The sequence below is a fragment of the Mesitornis unicolor genome, unplaced genomic scaffold, assembly GCF_000695765.1.
Source record: "Mesitornis unicolor isolate BGI_N332 unplaced genomic scaffold, ASM69576v1 scaffold10559, whole genome shotgun sequence".
Lineage (NCBI taxonomy): Eukaryota > Metazoa > Chordata > Aves > Mesitornithiformes > Mesitornithidae > Mesitornis > Mesitornis unicolor.
In genome coordinates, this window is record NW_010205273.1 from 140,889 (window position 1) to 152,978 (window position 12,090).

A 12,090-nucleotide genomic window follows, 5' to 3' on the forward strand; every position below is an offset into this window, starting at 1 on the left:
GAGAAACACCTTGGACACGGCGTCAAGTCCTATGCACCTCCTGACCACAGCTACCATCTTGTTCCCAGTGAAGAACCGCCAGCCCCTTGGACCAGCTCCTCAGCAACTGTTGCTTTTCCTCGCCAGTAAAATCTCACCCGGAGAAACTGCTTTGATCAACGCGCTTGGATTTCAGCCTTCAGCCTTGATCAAGGCAGGGGGAGGGACGAGAGCGAGTACTCGCCGGCTCTTTGGGGACGGTCTAGAAAAACGAAGCTCATTCTCCAAGAAAAAACCTGCTTCAAAGTAAGAGGCGGTGCTGCCAGAATAAGAGTGAACCAGGCAGGCAGAGGAGGAAGAGTAGGGGGAGGAAGGCTGCTGGGTCCCCACAGCCGGGCCAGGTGTAGGTCTGGTGAGGATGGTGATGGTGGCAATGCCGTGGGGCTGGAGCTGCTGCTGGCTGGGGGCAGGCAACCATAGCTTGGGGGTCACGGTGGGGAGGGGGAACCTACGCCGCTTCCTCCCCTTAATTCTGCTGCAAACCTGATTTTCTCTGCATGTTAGCTTTTGACTCTCCCTCCTTCCCCAGCCTTGGGGACCTGGGGGTTGAGAAGATTTGCTGAGCTAGAAGCAGGTCTATTTGCTTCCTTGGTTTGCTCCCAGTCTTTAACTGGTGGGGATGGTGCTGCAGGTTGGGTGTTATGGACCTGAGGACGGCTGTGGGACAGGAGCAGAGGTGGAAACAGCATCCCCTCCTTGACAGCCATGGTCTGGCTGTTTCAGCCATCAGCCCTTCGTGCTGGATGAAGGAATGCACAGGCATCACTCTAGGTTTGATCAGCTCGGAGCTTCTGGGTAATGGAAATTAATGGCCAGGAGGAGACCTCCAGGGGCTCAGGGACTTTGTTTTCCCTGCCAGTACCTGCAGGAATACAGTGTCAGCACGGGCCCTTCCTCCGCGGGCTGCGTTACCTGGGAGGGGAGCGAAGGATGGAGCAGAAATGCAGAACCTGGAGGTCCCCAGGAGTGGGGGAGAGCTCTGGCCAGAAATCACCCTCCAGCACCAGCCTTCCTCTCTCCGGCAGTCCTCCTCCTCCGTTCCTGCTCCCGCTCCCTCCCCTCCCGCCGTCGCCTTCCTCAGGTGCACACGCATGCACACACTCGCCTTTCGTTTCGGCTACAGATGGTAGGCAGAGAAACCAGCCAGCCAGATGTGTTTTTCACAGCTCCCAAGCCAGGCATAACTAAACATTTACATTTATTACCAATTAGAGGGGAAACAGACTGTAGTTTTATGTACTGTATGTGTCTGGATATTTTTTGGTTTGTGACCTTACTTACACCCCGCCTCCCCAGCAACTGACTCTCTCTTGGTTAGGGGTGAACCCCTGGAAAGCATCTGTGGCACTGGAGCCCATCCCAGCATCCCCTCTCCCTATGATTAGGAGGAAACATGGGCACTGTAGTAGCCCCCGACTCTTGACTCAATGGGCACCATCCACTGCAGAGAAACTACCTGGGGGTTTGCTCCAACATGGTGCTGAGCATCCCTGGGGACACCTGCCTCTCACATCCCTAAGGCAGGGATCACCACGGTGCCAGCTGCATCCATTAACCTCGTGTACGGATCTGCGCACAGCGCGGCTGTCGATTTATGGCTTGCGAGTGCCCGAAGCCAACATCACGGCGGCTTTTCAGCCGAGCCCAAGAGCCAAACACAAACAGATCCATAAGCAGACCTCGAGCCTCACTGGGAGCGGGAGAAGGGGAGGAATAGAAAGCCCATGGTGGCAGTGATGCCCCACGCGTGCTCACTAAGGGACTGGTGTCCTACCAGAAGGAAGGAGAAATGTGTGGTGAAGAATGTGTGTTCTTTGAATGAGGTTGTCCCACAGTCGCCCTGATACTGGGAACGGGCCCACCCAATGCAGCGTCCACAGCAGTCCAGCTGGGATGCAGGATGCCACAGCCACTGACCCCACGCTTCCACTGTCCTTCCTTCAGCTCCCAGCAGGTCCCACAGCCATCAATTCAAAGTGTGACATCCCCATTCCTTCCTCGCTCCTGCTTTTTTTTCCCCAGAGGCTGCCCTGAGCCCTCCGGCAATCACGTCTGAAGCTCACCTCTGGCTGATGGCCTGGATCCCTGCGCCCACCTCTGCTGTTGCTCAGGCAACAACCTCAGGGTTGGATGTGGAGTTTTATTCCCCTCCTCAATCCAGGATGCCGCTGCTGGGGAAGCAGCCCAGGCACAGAGGGAAAGCCACGGGCGATGCCATACAGCCATTGCATGCATCCCGGGGAGGCCGGAGGGATTTATTCCATCGTGAGGAGGCTTTAGAAATGCAATATTTTATTAGAAGCCTATTAAACTGTTCATTAAGAGAGGGGTGATGTTGCAGCACGGGGCGGCAAATGGAAGCAAGGTGTGGGCAGATTTCCCACCTGAGCAGGGAGAGCCATGGCCTGATGTGACTGAAGGGGTCAAAGACCAGGAATAAATAAAGCTGAGAGGCTGAAGCGAGGGGAGTGTGAAGGGCTGCAGTATTTCAGCAGAGGTCTTAGAGAGGGGAAAGAACCAGCCCTGGAGTGGAAATGGTCCAAGCCAACCCATGGAGGACCTGTTGCTTGCAGCCGTCTCACAGGGCACAGCATCCTGCCTTCATTTAGACAGGAGACACCAAGTACAAGGACCATGGGTGCCACAGGCCATGGCCACCAGCCTTGGCCCCTCCTAGAAAGGAGCCGGCACAGGGACAGGGCTGCACGGGGAGCCTCTATCTGGTGAGGGCTGGAGAGGAGTAAGATGAGAGGTGGCAGCATCTGCAGCTTCATGCATAGATTTGTCCCATCATCCTGCTCATCAGTGAACACAGGTGATGGATTACCTGGAGAACTGGGTTAAGATTAAAAAATAATAATAATTTTTTTTTTCTTTCTTTCTCCTTTAACTTTGCTGGAGTGTGACAGGGTGGGAGCTCTTGGCAGCTGGGTTATTAAATGTTTTTCCACATGGTCTCTTGATTATTAATGGATTTCAGTACTTGACAAAGTAGAAATTAGGAGATAAAAGCTATTAGAAACTAATTTGGATAATCACTGATTCTGTTCCCCCAGGAGCCTTTCTGAGAGCATTGCTCCTAACACCACTGCCAAGGCTCAGGAGAGGAGGAAATCTCTCTTTAAGTGAGCTTCACGGGCTTCGGGGGAGCCCCCTGATTTATGGCTGGTGAGGAGATGGCATGTGTGGAGCAGGCTCTTTTCCCAGCAGCCTCCTGGGATTTATCGTATTTCACATCCCTGGACACTGTTTGGGGTGGTTTATATGCCATATTTTTTTACTGTTTTGTTGATGCAACAACCATAGAAACTAGTTTGGGAAAACAATGTGAAAGATAAATCCTTGGTGGTGTGGGCTCTTCCAGCACTATAATGGGCTACAGGAGGAGAAATAGGTCTCTGAGACCCTTTTTTCCTTCAATTTCCATCTCCCTGAGCAGATTGATAATGCCAGGGGCAAGGAAAGGGCAAGGAAGCACCACTGGGAACCCTATGAAAGGAAGAGCTGGAAGGTGGCAGCCGATGCAGTAACTACCATTGATTTGGAGGCTGAGGGGGTTGGTGTATCCTCAGACGAAGCAGAGGCTGCCTGTAGGCTAGGAGAGCACTTGCAAAAATAATTTGGCTGCTCTCTCTCCTTTCTTTCCATCCAGTCAGGCTTTGCTCCCAGCATGCGTAGCAGGAACGAAAGGTCTGGCTTACGGCTTTCTCTGGGTTTGTTTGGTTGGTTTTTTGTTACAGATCTTTGGCCTCCAGGGAGATCCCTCCAAAAGTCCCCAACCATCTGAAGCCCCAGTCCAGGAGCAGAGCCAAGAGGTCCCCTGGGAGCACTCTGCGGGGCGGGTCGTGGTCCGGCCCGATGAGGTAAGTCCTCCAGCCGGGCTCCTGGCCGTGAATCAGCGATGCTCCTGACTCCGGCACTGCAGATTTACACTGGCTGTGGTGGTGCCCCAGGGCAGGGCACCCACATTTAATCAAGGGAGGGGATACCGCTGCCGGCAGTATCCTGAGATCAAGGAGGAGAAAGGAATTTGCCATGGGCTTCTCCAGTCGTCTACGAGTTCCTCTGCTCACTGAAGATGTGTGAGGCGCTGAGATGCTGTGAAGCTACGTTATCTGGTTGTGTCTAAAGAGGTCTTCAGGTTCACCTTGAGAGCTGGGAGCAGCTAGGGGGGCACTCAAGGGCTGCTGGGGGTGGTGGGGATGGGTGGGTGAGGCTGTGCTTTTCCATCTTTGCTTAAGGAGGAGCTGGTGGGGAGGGAAGAAGTGACCTGGAAGCCCCCTGAGGTCCCCACCAGCTTGAGTCATTCCCAGGTCCTCACTAAGCTCCTGGGGGTGACACAGGAAGGTGGCTGGGACCTCTTCCAGGTGCCTGGGCTGGTGGTAACCCGTCCCTGGCTCCTTGCAGCCTCTCCTGTCTTCTTCAGAGACCACTGCGGGAGGCTGAGGAGGAAGAAGCCGAGGTCGTCATCATTTTAAGAGCCTGTTAATTGTCCCCCCATGCTCCCTAAGAAGTGGCCATTTTATTTACCACAGACCCTGTAAGTCCTCTCTGGAGAGGGAACCCTAGGGAGCGCAGCGTGGGAGGATGAGAGCCCTCGATGGCTTTCAGAGAGACGGCAGAGAGATGGAGCAGAGAGGAAAAATCCAGCCCACCGTCGGCAAAGGGAGAAAATAGACCGAAACAGAGAGCAACTGAAAATGTGCTGAAGCAGCCGATGACAACCCAAACAGCGGGAGAAGGCTCCTGCCTGCCAATTAACGAGGCTCTGGTGCTAATTTGGCACCTTGACTGCACTTCTGAGCTTGTCAGAAGGGGAAAAAAGGGGAGAAAAGAAAAGACAAGGCTAGAAAAGAGATGGCGATGTTTCGGCTTGCCTCTTATCTACGCAGGTGTCGCTGGGCTTCGGAGAAGCTGGGGGGGGCAGTGGTGAACCCCAGACCTACCAGCCTGGAGTGGGAAGAGGATGACAAAGTCTCCAAGGGCTTGTGTTGGCGGAGCAGCTCCGGGCCACGGTGCTACCCGACCTAGGGGTCCTGGGATGGCATCCCACGGGCTGCTGGGAGAGCCCAGGGTGATCCCACGCGTGGCCAGGAGCATCGCTGGTACCTGCAGTGAAACCGTGGTGTAAGGAAGGAGCAGAGCAGCGCTGTGCTGGGGCAGAGAGGTCCGCAGGCAGCTTGCTATCGCCTGCCTCCCCCAGAAATGCTGTCAAACAGCAAAACAGCTCCATCAGCAGCTGCAGGGGGGGTTACATGCGACTAAGGAAGCCGGAGAAGCCCTGAGCAAAATGCTTGGCATGAAGCCCCCTGCCAAGAGAAACTTTTCTGTTTCTTGCCCCACAGCCTGAACCAAGGGGCAGAGACCGCAGGGATGAATTTCAAGCAAAATCTGCACTGGTGTGCTGTGTGCCAGCAAAGTGAGATACCTGGAGCTACCCAGCCCTCCCTCCTCTCCCGCGGATGTTTTACCTCCTGTGCATCCTGTGCTGTTCTCCCAGGCTGACACAGCATCAGCTGGGAGCCCTGAGGGGGGAACTGAGGCAGCCTGGAGCAGGGATGCAGACTTAGCCCCGCGGCTGCTCTCTGTCCTGGCTCTTCACAGCAAAACTGGCCTTGCAATATCAGCATGGCCTGATGGGGAGATGCTCTTGGCTGTGAGGCCAAAGGCACCACCTCATGGCACACAAGGCTGGAGGCTCAGCTGATGCTGTGGAAAAGGGGTGAAAACACAGGAGAGGAAAAGAAGGTAGGTTAGATTAGACAGTGGGAGCTGCAAGCTGTTTGGTTCAGGTGTGGCTGATCACAGCCCGTCACTGGCTGTCTCAGGGCTGGGAGATGGACGTGGGACCAACCCACACCTGGGAGCTGTGAACAGGGGTGCTGGGGGTGGCTGCTGTGGATAACCCCATCCTGCTGTTGGGGCTGGGGGTGAAACACCCCATCCTTTCCCTGGCCTCCCTTTCCCTGGCAGAGCTGCTAAATAAATGTGTCTGGAGGGAACTGGAGCAGCTGCAATCAAGCGAGTGAGAAGCTTTGCTGGTTACTGAAGAGGCAGCTTCCTGGCTTGGTAAGGTGGATAAACGCAGGGGCTTGCAAACCAGTGCAGAGGTAAGGAGGGCCCCAAACACACTGGTTTATAAAAGCAAATGGGTTTGACACCGAATTCCTGGTTCGGGCACGGTGGTACCCTGGCTTTTTGCACCCAGAGGCCTGATCGTGGCAGTGGGGCACAGCAGCGACTCTGCAGCCAGCCCCGCCGGTGTCGGTGTCGTTCTGTGCTGAGGGAAAAGCACTGCAAGGTAATCAAATGCTGACCTCTAGTTATTAACCTCGTGGACTTAATCACCTCCACTGAGCACTTTAATTGCTGAACAGGGATGGGAGGACCTGGCTGCTTCCACCTGAGAATATCATGCAGCCTGGCAGCCCCCTCCCGGGGGGACATGCTGTCACTACTCTTCCTTTAACTCACCCACTTACCACCCTCCCCCATCTAAAAAAAGGTGAAAGTGGTGCTTTCCCCGAATTCAGGGAACCACCCCTGCCTCTTCCTCCAGTTGGTTCAAGAGGTGGTGCAGCCCCACAGCGGAGGGCGGGCAGTGGCCAAGGATGCGTCCAGCATTGCTGTTGATCCTCATCTGGTGGCCTCTGCGTTGCCTAATGGGGTGTTCAGCCAAGAAGGCAACATGCCAGGCTGGGAAAGCCTCGTTTTTTGCTGGGAATCAGCATTTTGGGCCAAACTTGGTGCTTTTGGGCAATCCATGATGAAACCTTGCTGGGGGGTGCCGGGGAGAGGGGAGGCTGCAGTGCTGCTCTCTCTGCCAACCCGAGGGGCAACTGCTGAGGATGCAAAGAGCTGATGGCGCATCCCTCCAGCTGCCTGCACCTTCTTTGCTTTTTTGTTAATAATTATTTTTTTCTCTATTAGATTTAAAGTAAAAGCCTTCATCCGCCCCTGTCCCTGCACACAGGATGGTTACTCTCAGGGCATTACCTGCCTGCCTTTGGAGCCAGCATAGAGGCAGAGAAGCCCAAGATCAGTCCCCTGCTGGGTGGAAACTGCTCCACCACGTCTTGGCCAGCAGCTCCTCGAGGTGCTGCCAGATGTCCCACTGGCTCTTGCATTCCTGTTTGGGTGGCTTTAGGATGTGTGACTGGTTAAGGGTGCAGAAAAGCATGGTAGGAAAGGCTCTGTCCACACGGAGCTGAGGAATATTAGCCTAATGCATGGCTCACGTGACGATGGGGAGAAGAAGTGATGCGACGGCTCAGAAAGGTGTGTAGCAGAAGCCAAAATGGTCTTTCTAGCTGGGAAGCCTCCTAGCAACCCTGACTGCTCAGGAGCAGGCAGCACTGCCGGCTCTCCCGCCCCTACCCTCCTCTTCCCCGGGCAGATGTCTGCCGGCTTCCCCCGGGGAGCCAAGATGACGGCTTTGACTTCTCGTCTCCTTCTGGTGTGTTTAATTGCCTGATTTCCCCCCGCCCCGCTTCCTTTAGGACTAGGAGACAAGGGAGGAGATGTGGGCAAAGGAAGACAGATGTATGGAGAAGAGAGGTCCAGGTGACAGATTGAGGGATGCTATAACCACAATAGCTGGCCTGATGGATTGATAGATTAGACAGGGAATATAAATAGCAAGCATGGTTTATCTACCCCCATTTTATTTTCCTCTCCTTTATCTCTTTATCTCTCCTGGTGTTATTTTTCCCTGCTTATCTCTTTATCTGTCCATCCCGAGGACGGAGGAGAGGGGGGAACAGGTGGGTGACAGGAGCAGGATGGATGAGTTTGGGTTACCACGGCTTTTGCAGCATCCAAGCAGGCAAGTTTTGCCAGGCAGGGAGGATTAGGAAGCCAACTCAGATCTGCACCCCAATATGCCTTTTTTTGTCCTCCTCTCCTTTTCCTTACACCCTCTGCCCAGGGTGGACAGATGGGGATGGTGCAGGTCAGAGGGTCGGCTCCTTCCTCTCTCCAGCCTGTCCTTGGTCAAGAAGTGAAGGCAGCCGCCGAGGCGGTGAGCTCCACTTGTCTGGATACCCAGGGTTTCCATCCGACAGCCAGGCAGTGCTGCTGCTTGATATTCCGGTCAGGCAGCGAGCGCAGCAGCAGCAGCAGCGCCAGGGAAGGAGGGAGGGGAGCCTGGCTCCACCGAGCAGCCAGCGCACCCGGCCCTGCCTCCCGGCTTATCACCCCGACATACTGGGCTGAGCTGGGCAGGCACTGGAGATGCCTCCAGCTCCCCAGCGGTGGGGCTGCTGGAGATGCTGGCCTCGGGGAAACCCACTGCCCCTTGGTGCCTGCACTGGGTGTAGCAGAGGGAGTTGTCCAGGATGGATTGTGTCTGGTTTGGGGTCCTTTCTAAGGAGGTGATGAAGGAGAAGGCCTTGAGAAGGTCAATGAAGATGACAGAAATACGGAGCAACCGACATATATGGACCAAGCAATACTGCTAGGACACAGGTGACTGTCATATCTGTCTATACAATCATAACTGGCTGGAAAGGGTGGTTGGGGGTCAGATATCCCCCATCTCTTCCCATACCAGAGCTAGGGGTCGTCAAGTGAAGCTCCAAGGGCCATGCTTGACATGCCCAAAGAGGTGGCATGTGCCACAGTAGGCAATCGAGCTGCAGCACTGCTTAGCCCTGAGGCATGGTGGATGTTTACATGGGACTGGGAGGAGGTTGGACACAAGATGTGGCTGGTGCCATACGGGTCCCTCCTGCCAGCTCGGGGAGCGTCTGCTCCAGGCACTTTGCTGGGAGCGAAGGCGAGAGCCGCAGGCAGCAGGCAGGAGCTGCTGGCTCCAGGTGTGGGCATGATCCATCCCTGCCTCCGGGCGCATCTGATGGTCTTAATGGGCCACCTCGGAGCGCGTCCCTCTGAGTTAATGAAGACATGGACAGGAGACAGATGGCCAGCCCATGCGGTGCCATCTCCCCTCCTTGGGAGGCTCGGCTAAAATCCAGAGAGCAGGAGGTGTGGAGACACAGGGAGGACACGGCAGCCGGACGCGTGTGGGAGCCTCCTCGCCATCCCCTCCTGCCGCACAGCAAGGGAAAAGCCAGAGCCAGAGATGACAGTAACTGTTCTTTCTTTTTGTTTGTTTGTTGTTTTGTTGTTTGTAATTTTTTTTTAATATCTGATGGTTTCGGTTGCTCTTTTGCTCAAAAAAGGCATTTTTTAAAAAATATATTAAACAGATACATTTTACTAAGATGTCTCTTGGCTGGAGCCGCTGACAAGAAATGACACTCCCCAGATAAATAGGCTTAAAAAAACCCCTCCCAAAGCAAATAAATAAATACATAAATAAAACTTTTTTTTTTCCCTTTTCTTTCTTTCTTTTGTTTTAGATTTGTTTTTCTGTTTTTGTTTTTGTAAGGACTTGCAGCATCTCTGCCAGTGTCTGTGATGGCAGTGCCCACGGGGCAGGTGCCAGGTCCTTCCCACGCAAGGGGTGACGATGCCTCGGTATTGCAGCAGGCACGAGACGCTCGCGGAGAGGCCCAGGGGAGAGCTGCTGGGTCTTGAGGACCTGTGGTGTGGTCCCTTCCCGTGTCATGTGCGAGGGCATGGCTGCAGGAAGGATTGTGGGGGATGCGAAAGCGAAGGCGCCAGTAGAAACCTCTCTTAAAAAGACTAGAAAAGGTGGGGCACTGAGGAGGCCCCTGCTGGAGGATCCTCATGGCAGGGTGGCCATCTGCTCCGGTGGGACCAGCAGCTGCCTCTGGCCAAGCCACATTCTCCTGGCCACCGGTGCATCCACCCAGCCACCAGTGGGGTGGCCGTGCTGGCAACATCCCCTTGCTCGGAGCCAGTCTGCCCTGTGTGAGCCATCACTCTTCCATAGTCCTGCTGGTGTCCTCCGCCTGCTTAAGCCCTGCATCTCTTTGGCCAGTCACTGAGTGTACTATGGAAGCACGTGGTTGGCACTAAGGTAAGGCCTTGATTTCATTTTTTTAGGGTGGTTATATTTTTCCCCTCCTGGGGAATCCTTTCTCCTGGCCTCCTCGCTCCAAGGTCTGAGCGGCCCCAGCCGTTAGCTGCACAGCTTGCCTGTCTCCTGCTCCACCGCATTGGGCAGCTTGGCGTTAAAGGCCCTCAAGGAGGACTGGATCCTCACCACCTCGTTGTTGGCCAACTTGAGCCTGTGACGGAGCAAGCAAGTGAAGAGGTCGAGGCGGGTTTTGCCAGGGGGTGACAGCCTGTTCACCCGGTCCCTGATCTCCAGCAGCTGGAGCATGGCCGAGTCCTGGGAGCCCTGCGTATAGGGGTAGTCCAGCTGAAGGATCAGGTCACGAATAGCATCCGGTTCAAAGGGCAGACTGTAGCCGAAGACTTGCAAGCTGTTGATTTTCATGTAGCCCAAGTTCTTGGAGGGATCTGCCATCTCCAAGGGTTCATAGTAGATTGTCTCATTGGAGCTGTCATCCAGAGACTTGATGCGGCTCCGCAAGTAGACATGGACTGTTTCGAAGAAGGTCTTCCACTTGTTGCCTAAGGTGAGTGTCCAGTTTTGGCACTGGGCAGAGGCATCTACGTTAGTCCTTTCCCAGTCTGGGAAGCTTCCCTCATTGATGGGCATGAACCAGCTCTCTGAGTGGCTTCCCCCGAAGGGGTTGACATAGATGGCCATGACAGGCTCCAGTGTGCTGTTCTTGGTGAGGCAGATCTGCAGGGAGAGGGCCAACATCACATGAACCAACCCGGGCTTGTACTTGTTGCTCTTCAGGGTCAAGAGCATACGTTTCCTCCAGGAGGGGTCGAACCAGCTCCCCAGGCGCATGTCATTGCTGATGAAGATGGAGTGCACCTCGATGCGGCTGTCCCGTTTCTGCAGGAGGTACTTGAGCTCCAAATCCTGCAGGTCCGTCTCCAACCCCAGGTAGTGCTCCAGCGAGTCGGCCACCTCGGGGCGGCAGAAGCCTTGGGTGAGCACGTAGCCGTGGTTGCAGGTCCCACAGCGGGTGCTGTTGTCCTCGGCACAGCTGGCGCAGGCTGGCCCCTCGCCCAAGGCACACGGTACGGACCCCTGGCAGGAGGGCTGGTCGGAGGGACATGTGCAGCTGTGGCTTTCCTCCAGGAAGGTCCCAGGCACGGTGGTCTCGCTGCAGTACAGGAGCGACTGCGCACGGCTCCACCAGTAAGGAAGGGACCTGGTGGAGAAGAGATGCGGGAGAAGAGATGCTTATGTGGCATCTTTAGGGGTGTGACCAACTTTCCCTAGGTATGGAAGAGCTGCCCATCTTGCATTCGTTTTTTTGCACTGCTGGTGGCCCTCCATGAACCAAGTCCCACTACCACCAGGCTTGGACCCAGCCTCTCAAGGCCGTGTCCCAGGGTGGCATGGCTGCCCCCACTGCCTGCTCACCCCTGGGCATTCCTCCAGCAAAGAGGAAGCTCCTCCAGTTCCAGACATGGGCCTGAGCCCTGCTCGGGGCTCTGAGCAGTGTCCCTGGCGTGGGACACGGACACTGTGGTACCCTACCTCTCCTTGGGCAGTTTGAAGCGAGGTTGCCGGTGGCAGTGTTTGCTGAGGTTGAAGAGCCGCCGGATAAGTCGGTGAGTTTTCCTGGAAAGCAGCTTCAGGCTGGTGCCCAGCTGCTGGTAGCGATGCTGGACATCCAGGTCCATGGCCCAGAAGTGGGAGATAGCTGTCCTGTTCAGGAAGCGGTCCCCAGGGAGCCTCTTCACCAGGGCCTGAAACTCCTCTGCAGAAGGAGAGAGATGGGGTCAGCAGACCCAGGAGAGCAAGCAGTGAAGGTAGGGCTGGAGGCAACCACCCTCCACGTGGGCTCTTGGGTCCTCACGGTGAGACAACCACCCTGGACCCTGCCCTGGAGTCCCACCGCCCAGCCTGGGCTGTTCCCAAAGGAGGGGTTGCAGGGCAGGAGATGCTTGGTGGGGTATCCCCAGCCTCACCTGACTCCTCGAACTGGCCGTGGTGGCTCTCCCAGGCTCTCCGGAGCTGGGCCAAGCTGCTCTCCAGCGCCTGGACGTCGGCTTCAGGGCAGTTGCAGCGGGGGGAGGCGGGCTGGCACT

At 55.6% G+C, this 12,090-nt stretch overlaps 1 protein-coding gene across 1 annotated transcript in view; it reads right to left on the reverse strand.

Annotated features, from left to right (window-relative positions):
- Nucleotides 1-10,040: 10,040 nt before the first annotated feature.
- The window catches only part of BRINP2 (bone morphogenetic protein/retinoic acid inducible neural-specific 2), a 5,656-nt gene continuing 3,606 nt past the window's right edge, over nucleotides 10,041-12,090 (reverse strand). The window contains exons 6-8 of the mRNA XM_010191353.1: nucleotides 11,971-12,090; nucleotides 11,537-11,759; nucleotides 10,041-11,204 (exon numbers count right to left, since the gene is read on the reverse strand). The exon at nucleotides 11,971-12,090 is cut by the window's right edge and continues 108 nt beyond it. Of these exons, the coding sequence (XP_010189655.1) occupies nucleotides 10,088-11,204; nucleotides 11,537-11,759; nucleotides 11,971-12,090 (1,460 nt within the window). The 3' untranslated portion in view covers nucleotides 10,041-10,087. The remainder of the gene's footprint in view (nucleotides 11,205-11,536; nucleotides 11,760-11,970) is intronic.